Source organism: Scyliorhinus canicula, chromosome 12 (genome assembly GCF_902713615.1).
Source record: "Scyliorhinus canicula chromosome 12, sScyCan1.1, whole genome shotgun sequence".
NCBI lineage: Eukaryota > Metazoa > Chordata > Chondrichthyes > Carcharhiniformes > Scyliorhinidae > Scyliorhinus > Scyliorhinus canicula.
This window is the reverse complement of record NC_052157.1, coordinates 69,827,185-69,846,622: the sequence shown is the minus strand read 5'-3', so window position 1 is coordinate 69,846,622 and position 19,438 is coordinate 69,827,185. Positions and strand designations below refer to the sequence as shown.

Sequence of the window (19,438 nt, the reverse complement as noted above, 5' to 3'; positions counted from 1 at the left end):
TAGTTGTACTGGTAAATTTGTACGTTCCCAACTGGGATGACACAAAAGTCATAAAGAAGACCATGTCAGAAATCCCCGAGGTTCATACGCCGACTGATTTAGGGGGATGACTATAACTGCGTGTAGGACCCACTTACCGACCGATGAAACCCACAGGGAAAAAGAGTGGCATGGCTCGGGAACTAGGAGCTTTTATGGAGCAGATGGAGGCGGGGGAACCATGGAGTTTCCTCCACCCAGGAGAAAAGGAATTTTCGAGTAACATCGGTAAATACAAGGGGCTGTTTAGCACACTGGGCTAAATCGCTGGCTTTGAAAGCAGGCCAGCAGCACGGTTCGATTCCCGTAACAGCCTCCCCAAACAGGCGCCGGAACAGGCGACTAGGGGCTTTTCACAGTAACTTCATTTGAAGCCTACTCGTGACAATAAGCGATTTTCATTTCAATATAGATGCTTCCTGGCATCGAAGAGGAGACTCCCGCTGTTTTTGGCGCTTTTGGGCATTTTTTCCACTCTATTTTGTTTGAGGGATCCAAGCAAAGCTCGAAGATTTGGAGAATTGCTCAAGGTGGCACGATCTGAGAATTGTGAGCTCGAGGCCAACAGAGTACTTTGCTAAGATGCTGGCAGAGTTGATGGGGGAGGATGAGAACCCCTCCCAGTATGAGTTAGACCGAGCTCATCAGTCATTAAGGCCGAAGCCCAAAGTAAATGAGCCGCCGAGTGCAGTAATTATCTGCTTCCATAAATACCACATAAAGGAGAAGGTGTTAAGCTGGGCCAAGCAAAGCGGGAGGTGCAGTGCGATGGTGCTAGAGTTTGGATTTACTAGGACTTGACGGTGGAGTTGGCAAAGAAACGAGCAGCGCTCGGCCGAGTAAAGGTGGCACTGTACAACAAGGGACTGTGATTTGGTATGGTGTACCCGGCAAAGCTGAGGGTGACGGACAACACCAAAGATTTTTATTTCTGGAGGCGGCTGAGGCGTTTGTGAAGGCTTGGGACAGAAGTGGAACTGGAAGAGAGATTGTGGACTGTGATTGGGGAATTAGAAAATGTATAAATGCTATAACTTTCTTTTCATTGACCTGTATTGTAACTTACTTGACTTCACATTGTTATAGAGTTTAAGTTTTTGTTTGGTTTGATTGGCATTCTTTGTTGCGACAGTTATATGGTATTTTAGTGAATTGTATGGATTGGATGTTTTTTTTTTCATTTTTTTGCTCTGGGACTGGGTGGGAGGGGACAGTATGCTTTGCGGGGGTGGGGGGAGGTCCACCCGCGCTAGCTAACTAAAGTCAGCTAGTGAATGGAGGTGAGGTGAGAGGAGGACTGCGGATATTGGAGCCTGGTTAGCAGGTTTCGATGGGTCAACGAGGCGAGCAAGGGAGCAGGAAGGGATCGATATTGGGAGAAGTTTTTTCGAGACGAAGTGCAGGCGGAGGAAGTGCAGGGGGGATTCTGGGGGGAGTGTTGATAATGGATAGGGGCGGGTCAGGCTCATGGGCAGGGCCTGGTGGTATGGTGATGATGGACAAGAAGCGGGGGGAGACCCCCAGTCCGGATTGACACATAGCACGTGGGGGATTAGGAGGTCCAGTCAAGAGGTCAAGGGTGCTTGCGCATCTTAAAAGTTTGACGGCCGATGTAGCAATGCTGCAGGAGACTCGCTTGAGGGTGAAGGACCAGGTGAGACTTAAAAAGGGCTGGGTTAGTCAGGTGTTTCACTCTGGATTTGATGAAAGGGCTCGAGGGGTAGTGGTGTTGGTCAGCAAAAGGGTACGGTTCCAGATGGAGAAGTTGGTGGCAGATGAGGGGGGTAGGTATGTGATTGTGACGGGGCGCTGGAGGGGAGGCTAGTGGCTCTGGTAAGTTTATAGGGTCCCAATTGGGACGATGTGGGATTCGCGAAGAAGGTGGTTGGGGCCATCCCTGACTTGGACACACACAAACTGATAGTTTGGAAGGTGGGGGGGGGTACTGGAACTTGGTGCAGGAGCCAAGGTTGGACAGGTCAAGGCTGCGCTTGTTGGTCCTGTCAGGGGGGACGAAGGCATTGGCTGGGCTATTGGTGGAAATGGGAGGGGTGAACCCTTGGAGGTTTCTGCACCCAAGGGAGCGGGAGCACTCGTTTTTATCGGCGGGCCATAAGCTACACTCGCGGATCGACTTTTTTTGTGGTGGGGAAGGTTTTGCTGGCTGGGGTTAAGAGTTGGAGTACTCTGCAATTACAATATCAGATCATGCTCCGCATTGGGTGCATATGGTACTGGAGAAGGGGGTAGTACAGATGCCAAGGTGGAAGTTAGATGTGGGACCTTTAGGGGACCGAGGATTCTGTGACAAAATTGAAAACGTAATCGAGGAATATGTAGGTTTCAACTGTACAGTTGAGGTGTCAAAGGCGGTTGTCTGGGAGGCTCCAAAGGCAGCGGTGAGGGGTGAGGTGATATTGTTCAAGGCTAGGTTAGACAAAGAGGAGAGGTTGGAGCGTCAGAGGGTAATAGATGAGATGCTGGAGGTAGATAAGAGCTATGCAGAAGATGGGGACCCAGCGAAGTTGGAAAAGAGGAAGGAACTACATGCGAGCATTGACTGCCAGGCAGGCGGTGCGCCAACTGAGATGAGCAAGGGGTACAGTGGACAAGCATGGAGAGAAGTATGTTAGCAGGTCAGCTTCAGAGGGAGGTGGGCGGCAAGGGAAATTGTTTGCGTGCGGGACAGGGCAGGGAATTTGGTGGTGGCTCCGGATCAGATTAACCAGGTCTTTGAGGAATTCTATGAGAGGTTGTACAGGTCAGAACCACCAGGGGAGACCAGGAGATGCAGGAATTATTAGATGGTCTAGACTCTAGAGTACCCGAGGTTAGGGAAGGGGGACAGGGCTACATGAGAAGGGGCAATAGTGGAGCAGGGGATAAAAGATGCGATTGGGAGGATGCAGTCGGGGAAGGTGGCAGGGCGGATGGGTTTCCGGTGGAATATTATAAAAAATTCAAAAATAAGCTGGTACCGCTGATGATGGGGATGTTTGAGGAGGCGATGGGAAAAGGCGTGTTACCACAAACTTTGGAACAGTCATCAATTTCCTTGTTGCTTAAAAAAGATAAGGAGTGTGGGTCGTATAGGCCCTTATCACTTTCAAACGTGGACGCAAAGGTATTGTCGAAGGTACTGGTAGGTAGGCTGGAAGAGTGCCTCCCGAAGGTGATAGGTGAAGATCAGATGGGGTCCGTGACATGGAGGCAGCTCTTTTCAAACGTTAGGCAGGTATTGGACGTGGTTATGGCATCGGCAGAGGGGAAGGAAACAGAGGTGGTTGTGGCATTGGATGCCGAGAAAGCGTTTGACCAGGTAGAATGGGGGTATTTGATGGCAGTTCTGGAGCGGTTTGGGATTGGTCCACGATTTGTGGACTGGGTAAAGCTACTGTATAAGGAGCCGAGGGCGAGTGTCCGCACAAATAACTTCAGCACGAGATACTTTTCTCTCCACCGTGGGACTAGGCAGGGATGTCTTATGCACCCCCCTGCTGTTTGCACTTGTGAGTGAGCCGTTGGCCATCATAAGTACATAGATACATAGAAGATATGTATAGATACATGGAGAGATTGAAAGAATGATTGTTTTGTTCATATGGGGAGGGAAGGTGGACATAGTTAGAAAGATGCTACTACAGCGGGGAAGTCAGGCAGGGGGTTTGGGTCTCCCGAACCTGATGTATTATTACTGGGTGGGGAATTTGGGGAAGGTGTGGAGCTGGGTCAGAGGGGTTGATTCACAGTGGGTCAGAATGGAGGAGAGTTAGTGTAGGAGGTCGGGATTGAAGGCGATAGCAACAGCGCCGCTGCCGATGGCCACGGGGAAATACTGAGGGAGTCCGGTAATAATAGCTTCATTGAGAATTTGGAGGCAGTTTCGCCAACACTTCGGGTTGGGGGCAGGGTCAAGGGAAATGCCGATTCGGGGGAACCACAGATTTGAGCCAGGGAAGTGGGACGGAAACTTTCGGAGATGGGAGGAGAAGGGGATTAAGACATTAAAAGATTTGTTTCTTGGGGGTCGGTTTGCAGGATTGAGGGAGCTGGAAGCGAAGTATGGGCTGGAGCAGGGAGAAATGTTTAGATACATGCAGGTTCGAGATTTTGCCAGGAAGGAGATACAGAGCTTCCCGGTAGAGCCGGCTTCCACATTGCTGGAGGAGGTGCTGACGACAGGGGGACTGGGGAGGGGTGTAGTGTTGGCGGTTTACGGGACTATTATGGAAGCGGAGAAGGCACCACTGGAAGGGATCAAAGCAAAGTGGGAGGAAACATTGGGAGAGTGTATGGAGGAGGGGTTCTGGTGTGAGGTGCTCCGGAGAGTGAACGCCTCCACCTTGTACCCGAGGTTGGGCTGATACAGCTGAAGGTGGTATATAGAGAACACCTCACAAGGGCGAGGATTAGCCGGCTCTTTGAGGGGGTAGAAGGTGTGTGTGAACGTTGCGGGGGGGCCTCACAAATCACATTCGCATGTTTTGACCCTGGAGGATTACTGAAAGGAGGATTTTACGGTAATCTCTGAAGTGGTGCACGTGAAACTGATCCACCCCTGGCTGTATATCAGTCCTCCCCAGATTGTGGCGGTGCTGAACTGAGTTTGCATGTGTCCCATGCCGTCGGGAACTTGGCCAGTCGGGGGTGGAGCATTTGGGTGGCGGGCCTCAGGCAAAGTCCTGAGGCTGTCGCTACGTGGCACGGTGTACTCCAAGAGTATGCCGCTTTGGAGGGGGCGGACCATCGTGAAAGCGGCGCCACCCCCGAGTGGGTCGGGAACTCTGATCCTTCAGCCGGTCGGCGAACACGATTTTGGCGTCGGTGACTGGAGAGTCCAGCTCCTGGTCTCCATATCGTAAAAGGGATATAACGACACTGGAGAAGGTGCAAAAAGAGATTTACTAGAATTTTTTTTAAAAATCTAGATTTCCCAATTATTTTTCCAATTAAGGGGCAATTTAGCATGGTCAATCCACCTACTCTGCACATTTTTGGGTTGTGGGGGCGAAACCCACGCAGACACGGGGAGAATGTGCAAACTCCACACGGACAGTGACCCAGAGCCGGGATCGAACCTGGGACCTCGGCGCCGTGAGGCGGTTGTGCTAACCACTAGGCCACCGTGCTGCCCTGAGATTTACTAGAATAATAGCAGAACTGAGAGGCTATAATGATGAGGAAAGGTTGAACAGACTGAGGCTGTTTTCTCCAGAATGCTGAGGGGTCACCTGATTGATGTTTTTAAAATTATACAAGTGTTTGATCAGGTAGATATAGAGAAGAGGTTTCCTATAGAGACCACAACTAGGGGTAACCTATGTGATAGTCACTAATGGATCTAATCAGGAATTCAGGAGAAACTTCATTACCCACAAAATGGTGAGAATGTGGAGTTCCTTACCACCGGAAGTGGTTGTGGTGAATAATATACAGTCGGGTCCCTATTTTAAGTCGCCATGCCTTAGTTGCTTAATTTGAAAATAATTTTTTTTCAGATCCGTTTCCCCTTATTTTAATCGCACTTTCTGCTTTTGAACCATTTTGCGTCATTGTCATCAGTTCTCATTGCACACACCTGATCACGAGCCATTGCCAGCCCTCGTCATTGTGCAGTGTGCACCATCGTGCATCGGGTCCCGTCATGTAACATTTGGCCCTGTGACCCAGTCAGTGCCATTGTTAACAAGGCTGTTGATACTGTATTTGAGGCAACATCTGTTTTAAAAAACACCTGGAGGCACCCAAAGTCAGAATTGTTTCTTTTTTTGGATTGTTTTTTATTTACATTTTGGAGTTTCAGGCGTGGCAGCTGTGGGTGCGACTTTTAAATTATTTTAAGACATGAGCCAGAAATCATGTATCATATAATCCCTGCAGTACAGAAGGAGGCCATGTGGCCCATCGAGACTGCACAGACCCCCTGAAAGAGCACCTGACCTAGATCCATGCCACCACCCTATCCCCGTAACCCAGTAACCCCACCTAACCTTTTGGACACGAAGGGGCAATTTAGTATGGCCTCTAAATTGCACATCTTTGGACTGTGGGAGGAAACTGGAGCACCCGGAAGAAACACATGCAGACACGGAGACGATGTGCAAATTCCACACACAATCACCCGAGGTTGGAATTGAACCCAGGATCCTGGAGGTGTGAGGCAGCAATGCTAACCACTGTGCCACCCACTAGTGTTGTGCGTGTGCCTGATGATGCCGTGAAATTGGCTATTTTAAACGTCTTGAGTCCAGGGGATGTTACCTAATTTGAATTTTTACAGGATTTGTTTTTTATATTTAGTGTTTTATTTTGCAAGTTATTCAGCCAGGAATGCAGTGTGCTCACATACTCAATCATTGTGTTTTTTTCTGGGAGAGAAATATCTGAAGGAACCTATCTCTGGTTTTAACAATGATTCCTAAAGTTGTGGTTTCCAAGAATGCAATCACTACTTAAAATTAGGATGTTGTGGGGAAGCCAAATAAGCAAATGAGGGAGAAAGGAATAGAAGGAAATGGGAATGGGGTAAGGTGCTGAGGGGGTGGGAGGAATATAGTGTTCAGCATAAACACCAGGATGGAGATGGGCTGAATGGCCTGTTCCTGTGATATAGATTTTTAAAATAGTTCGACATGGATATAAAGTTGAACCTTGTGTAAATATTTGTACCATACCTTTGAAGGTTTGGTTGTTGCAGTTGTCAGATTGGCAGCATCTATCAGCTCTTTCCACTGAGAATGAACCGGCATTAAAGGACAGACTTCCAAAGCAATTCCCGCAACCTTTAAGGAAATACTCTTGGGATGTTCCATCTGTGAAAATAGAACCAGGAATCTTATTCAGTTACGGACTGTGAGGACCGTGTAGCCTGGTTTCTGTTCCAACCCTCCTGAAGACAGTTAGTTCACACAACATAGCCTTCATTAATCTTCTCCATGTTGGTGGTCTTCATGACTAACACAACTGACAGAGAAAAGGCCATTTGGTCCATCGTGGTGTTGCTGCTCCGCACGAACCTCCACCCACCTTACTTCACCTAACCCCAGTCTGGGCACAGGGGTAATTTTATTTGTTCTGTTTTATAAGCTGTGACACACCACTGAAAGTGCTGTGTAATCAGTCATAAGAACAACATGTAAAGTCACCACAGTCCCAGAGGACATCGACTGCTCTCCTCTTTGAGGGAAAGCTGACTGGTGGTGATTTAACCTGAGGGTCACACACCTCAGGCGAGGGGTAAGGTTGAGAAGACCATGCCTTTATGAACAACCTCAACCAAGACAGGAATTAAACCCATGCTGTTGGCATCACTCTGTATCACAAACCAGCCATCCAGCCAACTGAGCAAAACGATGCCAATAATAAACATTCGCTGTCTGAACAGCTCGCAATGACACTGCAGTTACAGTTTTATTCCACTGGTGATGCTGTTGCTTTCCTGTACCCTGGAGCATGATTAGAACCAGCCAATCACTGAGCACGAAGAAGGCCATTCAGCCTCACATAACCATCCCAGCTCAATCATACAACTCTGTTAAGTGGTAATTTTAAATTCAGATCACTTTCAAAATTTGGCCTTTTCTCTGTCAGTCTCTGTAACCTACTACAGCCAGTGTAATCCTCCCTATCTTATGTAACCTCCTCCAGCCCCTACAACCCTCCCTATCTCTGAAACCTCCTCCAGCCCCTACAACGTCCCTATCTCTGAAACCTCCTCCACTCCTACAATTCTCCCTATTTCCGTAACCTCCTCCAGACCTTACAATCCTATATATCTCTGTAATATCCTCCAGAACTTACAACCCCCCCCCTTATCTCTGTGAACCCCTGCAGTCCCTACAACCGTCCATATCTCTGCAAACCCTTCCAGCAACTACAAACTCTTTATATATCTGTAACATGATCCAGCCCAATAATGCTCTCTATTTCTACAATATCCCATAGCCTTTATAACCCTTCATTACACTGCAACCTCCTCCAGCCCATACAATCCTCCCTATCTCTGTAATCTGCGCCATTCCCTACAACCTTCCCTATCTCTGTAACCTCCTCCAACCCCTACAACTTTCCCTACCTCTGTAACCTCCTACAACCCTCCCTATCTCTGTCACGTCCTCACACCCCTGGAATGCTTGCTATCTCTGTGAACCCCTCAAGCATTTACAACCTTATTTATCTCTGAAACATCTTCCATCATTACAATCCTCGCTATCTCTGTCAACTCCTCCAACGCCGACAACCCTCCCTATCACTGTAACCTCCTCCAACGCCCACAACCCTCCCTATCCCTGTAACCTCCTCCATCCCCTAAAACCTTCCCCACCTCCGTACCTTCCTCCAGCCCCTACAACCCTCCCAATCTCTATAACCTACTCCAGCCCCTACAACCTTCCCTCTATTTTAACCTCCTCCAGACCTTACAATCTTCCCTATCTCTTTAACCTCCTCCAGCCCCTACAAGTCTCCCAGACCTCTGCACTCCTCCAATTCCAGCCTCTTGATGTCCATCGCTCCATCACTGGTGCCTGTGCCTTCAGTTGCCTGCACTGGAAGCTCTGGAATTCTCATTCTCTCTCTCTTTCTCCTCCTGTAGGAAACTCATTGAAATCTACCTCCTCAACTAGTTTTTTTGGTCACTGAAGTGTTGGGCACTGTGGACTTGTGAAGCAGACATATGCCACCAACACTGAAGAAGGTTCAACATTATTTTATTCACTACTTATAAAATAATAGACATATGATAACTGTGGGTTTACACGATGCTAGTTTAACTAGAGACCTGTGCCTGTCCGAACCAGTTGAATCTCTCAGCACGTGGTGTGAGTCTGTACTGTACTTGATGAGCTCTAGTGCTTCTGAGAGGCAGCATCCAGAATGAGCGGAAAAAGTGATGCCCTCTGTCTTTATAGTGTGTGTGTTCTAACTGGTGATTGGCTGCAGTGTTTGTGCATGTTGATTGGTTGATTGGTCCTAGTGTATGTCCATCAGTGTGTATGTCTGCACCATGATATACCGGTGTATATTATGACATCCCCCCTTTTAAAAAAATTTGATGTGAATGTGTGACAATAAATAGTGTGGGTGCGTGAAGAATGATCCTAACTACATGTGAGGTGCGAAGACATATGTACAAATCTATATACAGGAAAACGAAGCAATATACAAGGGAAGGTGCCTGGTGCAGATAAGTAGTATGCATCAAATTGAACAAGAACAGTGCTATATACCAACCAGTAGAAAACAATTAAACAAGGAAGGAAACATCTCAGAGAGTCCATAAATTTGCAAAGTTCATAAATTCAGTCTCTGAGGTGGGCGGCGAATTCTGATTGACCGCCTCAAGGGTGGATCAACAGCCGCCAGGTCAGGGTGGGCTGCAGCACAGTCAGGGGGAGGCAGAGTGACCGGAAGCTCTGCACAGTCCATGGCAGGGTCAGCAGGGGAACGATCCGGAGGATCCCGTGATGACTGTGGAACAAGGCAAAGGGCACGCCGATTGCGGCGCCGAATGGACCCGTCTGGTAACCTAACCAGGAAGGAATGGGGGGGCCACCTGCCTGAGAACAACAGCAGGTGCAGACCAGCCACCATCCGGTAGATGAATGCAAACCTTGTCGATTGGCTGGATGTCAGGGAGATCAGCAGCACGTGAGTTGTGTGCCACCTTTTTGCTGCGCCTGAGACGTCTGCATCCTGTGAAGCACGGGGACATGATCGTGATTCGGGGTGAGAATCGACGGCACCGTCGTCCTCAGGGTGTGGTTCATCAGTAACTGTGCAGGCGACAGCCCAGTGGAAAGCAGGGCGGAACGATAGGCCAACAGAGTGGGATAGAAATCAGACCCGGCATCGGCAGCCTTGCAGAGCAGCCTCTTGACTATATGAACCCCCTTTTCTGCCTTGCCATTGGACTGAGGGTACAGGGGACTGGCTGTGATGTGTGCGAAGTTGTACTGCCGGGCGAAGCTGGCCCATTCCTGGCTTGTGAAACAGGGGCCATTGTCCGACATCACTGTGAGCGGGATGCCATGCCGGGCAAACGTCTCTTTGCACGCCCGGATGACAGCAGAAGAAGTGAGATTGTGCAAACTGATGAACTCCGGGTAGTTTGAGAAGTAATCAATGATCAACACATAGTCCCTGCCCAATGCGTGGAACAGGTTGATGCCCACCTTGGTCCAGGATGATGTGACCAACTCATGGGGCATCAAGGTCTCCCGTGGTTGGGCGGGTTGAAAACGCTGGCAGGTGGGGCAGTTGAGTACCGCATTGGCAATGTCGTTGTTGATTCCCGGCCAATAGGCAGCTTCCCTGGCCCTGCGGCGACATTTTTCAACACCTAGATGGCCTTCGTGCAGCTGCTCTAGGACCAGCTGGCGCATGTTGTGCGGGATCACGATGCGGTCTAGCTTCAGGAGAACCATCAACAACCACCAGATCGTCACGAACATTGTAAAACTGTGGGCATTGGCCCTTGAGCCACCCGTCCGTCGTTAAGCGCATCACACGCTGCAGAAGGGGATCAGCCGCTGTTTTGCGGCGAATTTGTACCAGGCGTGCATCCGATGCTGGCAAGTGGGAGGCTGCGAACTGAACGTGAGCGTCGACCTGGCAAACGAACCCTTCGTGATCGCATGGACTGGTAACTGACCTGGAGAGGGCGTCGGCAACGACAAGGTCTTTGCCAGGGGTATAAACGAGTTGGAAATCATACCTCCGGAGCTTGAGCAGGATGTGTTGGAGGCGAGGCATCATATCATTCAAGTTCTTTTGTATTATGTTGACAAGCGGACGATGGTCGGTCTCAACAGTAAACTGGGGAAGTCCATATACATAGTTGTGGAACTTCACGACACCGTCAGAAGGCCGAGGCACTCCTTCTCTATTTGCATGTAGCGCTGTTCCATGGGGGTCTTTGCCCGTGATGCATATGCAACGGGGGCCCATGACGAGGCCTCATCACGCTGCAGAAGCACGGCTCCAATCCCAGACTGACTGGCATCTGTAGAGATTTTAGTCTCCTTGTTCGGATCGAAAAAGGCCAGCACTGGGGCCATGGATAGCTTGGCCTTCAGTTCCCTCCACTCGAGCTCGTGGGCAGGGAGCCACTGGAAGTCCGTTTTCTTACAAACCAGGTTCCTGAGGGTACGAACCAGGTTCCTGAGGGCCGCGGTATGTGAGGTGAGATTGGGAATAAAATTTCCCAGGAAGCCTACCATGCCCAGGAACCGGACGACCGCTTTCTTGTCCTCTGGCGTTTTCATGGATGTGATGGCAGCAATCGTGTCCTCATCCGGCCACACACCCAAATGGGAGATATGATCACCCAGGAATTTAATGACCGTTGGCCGAAAGAGCATTTGTCCCTTTTGAGGCGGAGGCCATGCTCGTGAATGCGCTTGAAGACGCGTTTGAGGCGGCTGATGTGTTCCTACGGGGTGGTGGACTAGATTATTATGTCGTCGATGTAGACACGGACTCCTTCGATTCCCTCCATCATCTGTTCCATTATTCAGTGGAATACTTCGGACACCGAGATGATGGCATTCGGTTGTAGTAGTATCTGCCAAAGGGCGTGTTGAATGTACAGTTTTCTGCTTGATTCATCCAGCTGGATTTGCCAGAAGCCTTTTGAGGCGTTGAGTTTTGTGAAGAGTTTGGCGTGGGCCATTTCACATGTGAGTTCCTCACGTTTGGGAATCGTGTAGTGCTCCCGCATGATATTCCGATTAAGATCTTTAGGTTCTATGCAGATCCTTAGCTCACCGGACGGTTTCTTCACGCAGACCATGGAACTCACCCAGTCGGTCGGTTCCGTGACTCTGGATATGACCCCTTGGTCCTGGAGGTCTTGGAGCTGTTGCTTGAGGCGGTCCTTAAGGGGTGCTGGGACTTTGCGAGGTGCGTGTACCACATGCATGGCGTTGGGCTTGAGTAGAATCTTGTATGTATACGGGAGCATGCCCATGCCCTCGAAGACGTTGTGGTACTGTTGGATGATGGAGTCGAGTTGCGCTCTGAAGTCGGTGTCAGGAGAGGCAGACACGTTGCTGGGAAAGAGAGAGTGAACCCTCTGCACCAAGTTCAGCAGCTTACATGCCTGCGCACCAAGCAAGGAAGCTTTCGTGGCGGCAATGATCTCAAAAGATAGGACAGCTGTGTGAGCACAGAGTGTCACCTTGAGTTGGCAGGATCCACTGGCATTCCTGTTATAGTCAAGCAGTTGGCATGCAGATAGCAGGATGGCAGGCTGGACACGGAGGCTGCGAAGGTCAGTTGACGCAGTTAGATTGGCAGAGGCGCCAGTGTTCAGGTGGAACCTCACTGGGGACCGGTTGACCGTAAGGGTGGCACACCACTCAATATCCGGATCAATGCTGTGTATTGGAATGGGTTTGGTGCTGTGCTTAGGAGACATCCTGTGCTTGGTTATAATGCCAACTTGGAAAAGGGCTTGCAGGTCATCACTGTCAAAGTTGGAGGACAGGTCTGGGACAGGCTCGTTGATTGTGAGCTGAATGGCCCGGACATCCATGCGGGGCTGGCTGGATCTCCTGAAACTAGCAGGCTGGGTCGACCTGCATAAAGCAGCATAGTGGCCAAGCTTGCCACACTGCAGACAGCGTCGGGTCTTGCGGGACATTGCAGCTGTAAGTGGGCGGAGCCACAGATGCCGCACGCTGTTGCGTCCGCACGTTCGTTGCGCCACCGCGCATGCGCGGTGCGATCCAGCGAGGTGTGCGCCTGCGCAATATGGTCCTCAACGCCACCACGTTTGTTGCGTTCCAGTGTGGGAGCGTGCGAAATGGCCATCTTCGTCCAGACTTAGGCCCTGGAGAACCTTAATAACCTGGACCCGTTCTGCCTTGTGGGGAGCTTGCCCCGCCGTTTCAGTGGCCTGGATGCGGGAATATCGTGTGGAGGCGTGCTCATGGAACATGCAGGTCTCTATGGCAGTGGACAGGGTGAGCTGTTTGACTTTGAGCAGCTGCTGGCGAAGGGACACCGACTGCACACCAAAAGCTATCTGGTCACGTATCATGGAGTCAGAGGCGGACCCGTAGTTGCAGGACAGCGCAAGGACACGGAGGTAGGTGATAAAGAACTGGAAAGGTTCGGCCTTACCCTTTAGGCGCTGCTGAAATACACATCATTCGAAGCTCTCGTTTACCTCGACCTCACAGTGGCTGGCGAACTTTAGGAGGACCGTCTTGAACTTTGATTTATCCTCCCCGTCAGTGAAGGTGAGTGAGTTAAAGATGTGGAGGGCATGGTCCCCGGCTGTGGAGAGGAAGAGAGCAATCTTCCGTGTGTCCGAGGCAGCTTCCAGGTCCATGGCCTCGAGGTATAACTGGAAGCGCTGTTTAAAAATCTTCCAATTGGAGCCCAGGTTCCCGGTAATGTGGAGGGGTGGCGGCAGGCGATCGGAGTCCATACTGCAGGATGGCTGAAGACTGGGGGAAGGCTGATCACTGGTAGATAGGTCTCAGAAGTACTAACATCCCTCAACTACTGGTACCATGAAGTGTTTGGGCACTGTGGACTGTGAAGCACACATATGCCACCAACACTGAAGAAGGTTCAACATTATTTTATTAACTACTTATAAAATAATAGACATATGATAACTGTGCGTTTACACAATGCTAGTTTAACTAGAGACCTGTGCCTGTCCGAACCAGTTGAATCTCTCAGCACGTGGTGTGAGTCTGTACTGTACTTGATGAGCTCTAGTGCTTCTGAGAGGCAGCATCCAGAATGAGCGGGAAAAGTGATGCCCTCTGTCTTTATAGTGTGTGTGTTCTAACTGGTGATTGGCTGCGGTGTTTGTGCATGTTGATTGGTCCCAATGTCCATCAGTATGTGTCTGCACCATGATATACTGGTGTATATTATGACAGTCACCTGTCCAAATATCCCTGTAAATGACTCCGGGCGGGATTGTCTGGCCCCAACCACCACCGTAATATCTCCATTTATGACTCATGGAACATAGAACATTACAGCGCAGTACAGGCCCTTCGGCCCACGATGTTGCACCGTCCTGTGAAACGCTTCTAAAGTCCCTCTGCACTATTCCCTTATCGTCCATATGCCTATCCAATGACCATTTGAATGCGTTTAGTGTTGGCGAGTCCACCACTGTTGCAGGCAGGGCATTCCACGCCCTTACTACTCTCTGAGTAAAGAACCTACCTCTGACATCTGTCCTATATCTATCTCCCCTCAATTTAAAGCTATGTCCCCTCGTGCTGGACATCACCATCCGAGGAAAAAGGCTCTCGATGTCCACCCTATCTAATCCTCTGATCATCTTGTATGCCTCAATTAAGTCCCCTCTTAACCTTCTTCTCTCTAACGAAAACAGCCTCAAGTCCTTCAGCCTTTCTGGAGTGCTGAGCCTGTGGCACTTGAGTGCTACAGTGAGAGTTTGGTGACTGAGGGAGTATAAGGGTTCATTTTTATTTAAAGTCTAGTATTTCTTTTATTTAGTTAATTAACCTAAAAGTTGCTTTTTGGTTAATAAGAAGGTGAATTTTGAATCAGCTTTAAACAAGGTTCTACTTGGACTTACTTGCAGCTGGAGCTTGTTAATTGCATTAGGCCAGTTTTCAGAAGCTAGAGCCACCGTATAAATAGGAGGTAGTTACAGTGTAGACTTTGTTTGCACTGAGTGCTGAGCTTGTGGCATTTGAGTGCTACAGTGAGAGTTTGGTGACTGAGGGAGTGCTGAGCTTGTGGCATTTGAGTGCTACAGTGAGAGTTTGGTGACTGAGGGAGTGCTGAGCTTGTGGCATTTGAGTGCTACAGTGAGAGTTTGGTGACTGAGGGAATGCTGAGCTTGTGGCATTTGAGTGCGACAGTGAGAGTTTGGTGACTGAGGGAGTGCTGAGCTTGTGGCATTTGAGTGCGACAGTGAGAGTTTGGTGACTTGAGGGAGTTAAGTGAGGAGGGAGTAAGGTGCTCCTTACATTTCATTTCCTATATTTATCAAAGAGCGTGAAGGGAGCCAGGAGTTTAGAGTACAGCTGACTGGAAGCAGAGTCGGAGGGCGGAGGTCCAGTTGGTCCACGGGGCAGCTAATTCTGTAAAGTAAGAAGGGATGGAGGCTAGGGCAGTTGCATGCTCCTCCTGTAGGATGTGGGTGGTGAGGGATACCACTGCTGTCCCCACTGACTATACCTGCGGGAAGTGCACCCAACTCCAGTTCCTCAGAGACCGTGTTAAGGTACTGGAGCTGGATGAACTTCGGATCATCCGGGAGGCAGAGGGGGTTATAGAGAAGAGTTACAGGGAGGTAGCCACACCAAAGGTACTGGACAAGAGTAGCTGGGTTACAGTCAGGGGAAAGAAGACTAACAGGCAGACAGTGCAGGGATCCCTCGTGGCCGTTCCCCTTCAAAACAAGTATACCGTTTTGGATGCTGTTGGGGGGGATGACCTACCGGGGGAAGGCCCCAGCGGCCAGGTCTCTGGCACTGAGTCTGGCTCTGGGGCTCAGAAGGGAAGGAGGGAGCATAGAAAAGCAATAGTAATAGGAGATTCAATGGTTAGGGGAATAGATAGGAGATTCTGTGGTCGAGAGCGAGACTCCCGAAAGGTATGTTGCCTCCCGGGTGCCAGGGCCAGGGATGTCTCGGACCGTGTCTTCAGGATCCTGAAGGGGGAGGATGAGCAGCCAGAAGTCGTGGTGCACATTGGTACCAACGATGTAGGTAGGAAAAAGGGTGTGGAGGTAATAAAAAAGTTTAGGGAGTTAGGCTGGAAGTTAAAGGTCAGGACAGACAGAGTTGTCATCTCTGGTTTGTTGCCGGTGCCACGTGATAGCGAGGCTAGGAATAGGGAGAGAGTGCAGTTGAACACGTGGCTGCAGGAATGGTGTAGGAGGGAGGGCTTCAGGTATTTGGATAATTGGAGTGCATTCTGGGGAAGGTGGGACCTGTACAAGCAGGACGGGTTGCATCTGAACCAGAGGGGCACCAATATCCTGGGGGGGAGGTTTTCTAGTACTCTTCGGGAGGGTTTAAACTAATTTGGCAGGGGAATGGGAACCGGATCTGTAGTCCAGCAACTAAGGATGACGATAGTCAGGACGCCAAAGCACGTAGTGATGCAGTGGGGAAGGTAACAATGACAAAGGAGAGTACTTGCAGGCAAGGAGATGGGTTGAAGTGTGTATACTTTAATGCAAGAAGCATCAGGAATAAGGTGAGTGAACTTAAGGCATGGATCGGTACTTGGGACTACGATGTGGTAGCCATCACGGAAACTTGGATAGAAGAGGGGCAGAAATGGTTGTTGGAGGTCCCTGGTTACAGATGTTTCAACAAGATTAGGGAGGATGGTAAAAGAGGTGGGGGGTGGCATTGTTAATTAGAGATAGCATAACAGCTGCAGAAAGGCAGTTCGAGGGGGATCTGCCGACTGAGGTAATATGGGTTGAAGTTAGAAATAGGAAAGGAGCAGTCACCTTGTTGGGAGTTTTCTATAGGCCCCCCAATAGCAGCAGAGATGTGGAGGAACAGATTGGGAAACAGATTTTGGAAAGGTGCAGAAGTCACAGGGTAGAAGTCATGGGTGACTTCAACTTCCCGAACATTGAGTGGAAATTCTTTAGATCAAATAGTTTGGATGGGGTAGTTTTTGTGCAGTGTGTCCAGGAAGCTTTTCTAACACAGTATGTAGATTGTCTGACCAGAGGGGAGGCCATATTGGATTTAGTACTTGGTAATGAACCAGGGCAGGTGATAGATTTGTTAGTGGGGGAGCATTTTGGAGGTAGTGACCACAATTCTGTGACTTTCACTTTAGTTATGGAGAGGGATAGGTGCGTGCAACAGGGCAAGGTTTATAATTGGGGGAAGGGTAAATACAATGCTGTCAGACAAGAATTGAAGTGCAGAAGTTGGGAACATAGGCTGTCAGGGAAGGACACAAGTGAAATGTGGAACTTGTTCAAGGAACAGGTACTGCGTGTCTTTGATATGTATGTCCCTGTCAGGCAGGGAAGAGATGGTCGAGTGAGGGAACCATGGTTGACAAGAGAGGTTGAATGTCTTGTTAAGAGGAAGAAGGAGACTTATGTAAGGCTGAAGAAACAAGGTTCAGACAGGGCGCTGGAGGGATACAAGATAGCCAGGAGGGAACTGAAGAAAGGGATTAGGAGAGCTAAGAGAGGGCATGAAAAATCTTTGGCGGGTAGGATCAAGGAAAACCCCAAGGCCTTTTACACATACGTGAGAAATATGAGAATGACTAGAGTGAGAGTAGGTCCGATTAAGGACAGTAGCGGGAGATTGTGTATTGAGTCTGAAGAGATAGGAGAGGTCTTGAACAAGTATTTTTCTTCAGTATTTACAAATGAGAGGGGCCATATTGTTGGAGAGGACAGCGTGAAGCAGACTGATAAGCTTGAGGAGATACTTGTCAGGAAGGAAGATGTGTTGCGCGTTTTGAAAAACTTGAGGATAGACAAGTCCCCCGGGCCTGACGGGATATATCCAAGGATTCTATGGGAAGCAAGAAATGAAATTGCAGAGCCGTTGGCAATGATCTTTTCGTCCTCGCTGTCAACAGGGGTGGTACCAGAGGATTGGAGAGTGGCGAATGTCGTGCCCCTGTTCAAAAAAGGGAATAGGGATAACCCTGGGAATTACAGGCCAGTTAGTCTTACTTCGGTGGTAGGCAAAGTAATGGAAAGGGTACTGAGGGATAGGATTTCTGAGCATCTGGAAAGGCATTGCTTGATTAGGGATAGTCAGCACGGATTTGTGAGGGGTAGGTCTTGCCTTACAAGTCTTATTGACTTCTTTGAGGAGGTGACCAAGCATGTGGATGAAGGTAATGCAGTGGATGTAGTGTACATGGATTTTAGTGAGGCATTTGATAAGGTTCCCCATGGTAGGCTTATGCAGAAAGTAAGGAGGCATGGGATAGTGGGAAATTTGGCCAGTTGGATAACAAACTGGCTAACCGATAGAAGACAGAGAGTGGTGGTGGATGGCAAATATTCAGCCTGGAGCCCAGTTATCAGTGGCGTACCGCAGGGATCAGTTCTGGGTCCTCTGCTGTTTGTGATTTTCATTAACGACTTGGATGAGGGAGTTGAAGGGTGGGTCAGTAAATTTGAAGATGATACGAAGATTGGTGGAGTTGTGGACAGTGAGGAGGGCTGTTGTCGGCTTCAAAGAGACATAGATAGAATGCAGAGCTGGGCTGAGAAGTGGCAGATGGAGTTTAATCCTGACAAGTGTGAGGTTGTCCATTTTGGAAGGACAAATATGAATGCGGAATACAGGGTTAATGGTAGGGTTCTTGGTAATGTGGAGGAGCAGAGAGATCTTGGGGTCTATGTTCATAGATCTTTGAAAGTTGCCACTCAAGTGGATAGAGCTGTGAAGAAGGCCTATGGTGTGCTAGCGTTCATTAGCAGAGGGATTGAATTTAAGAGCCATGAGGTGATGATGCAGCTGTACAAAACCTTGGTCAGGCCACATTTGGAGTACTGTGTGCAGTTCTGGTCACCTCATTTTAGGAAGGATGTGGAAACTTTGGAAAAGGTGCAAAGGAGATTTACCAGGATGTTGCCTGGAATGGAGAGTAGGTCATACGAGGAAAGGTTGAGGGTGCTAGGCCTTTTCTCATTAGAACGGAGAAGGATGAGGGGCAACTTGATGGAGGTTTATAAGATGATTAGGGGAATAGATAGAGTAGACAGTCAGAGACTTTTTCCCCGGGTGGAACACACCATTACAAGGGGACATAAATTTAAGATAAATGGTGGAAGATATAGAGGGGATGTCAGAGGTAGGTTCTTTACCCAGAGAGTAGTGGGGGCATGGAATGCACTGCCTGTGGAAGTAGTTGAGTCGGAAAAGTTAGGGACCTTCAAGCGGCTATTGGATAGGTACATGGATTAGGGTAGAATAATGGAGTGTAGGTTAACTTCTTAAGGGCAGCACGGTAGCATTGTGGGTAGCACAATTGCTTCACAGCTCCAGGGTCCCAAGTTCGATTTTGACTTGGGTCACTGTCCGTGTGGAGTCTGCACATCCTCCCCGTGACTGCGTGGGTTTCCTCCGGGTATTCCGGTTTCCTCCCACAGTCCAAAGGTGTTCAGGTTGGGTGGATTGGCCATGAAAAATTGTCCAAAATTCTATGATTAACCTAGGACAAAAGTTCGGCGCAACATCGTGGGCCGAAGGGCCTGTTCTGTGCTGTATTTCTCTATCTATCTATCTTTCCTCATAAGATCTTCTCTCCATACCAGGCAACATTCTTGTAAATCTCCTCTGTACCCTGTTAAACACGTGAGGATGTTTTATATCAATGGAACTATCACAATACAAGTCATTTTGTTGGTACTTTATTAGAGGCTTTATAGATATCGATGTATTGT

General features: G+C 49.2%; 1 protein-coding gene across 4 annotated transcripts in view; it reads right to left on the bottom strand.

The window, feature by feature from the left end:
* The window catches only part of LOC119975265 (urokinase plasminogen activator surface receptor-like), a 44,298-nt gene that overhangs the window by 12,680 nt on the left and 12,180 nt on the right, over window positions 1-19,438 (bottom strand). For all 4 annotated transcript variants that reach the window (XM_038814968.1, XM_038814969.1, XM_038814970.1 and 1 more), the window contains exon 7: window positions 6,714-6,851. In XM_038814968.1, coding sequence (XP_038670896.1) covers window positions 6,714-6,851 — 138 coding nt within the window. The remainder of the gene's footprint in view (window positions 1-6,713; window positions 6,852-19,438) is intronic.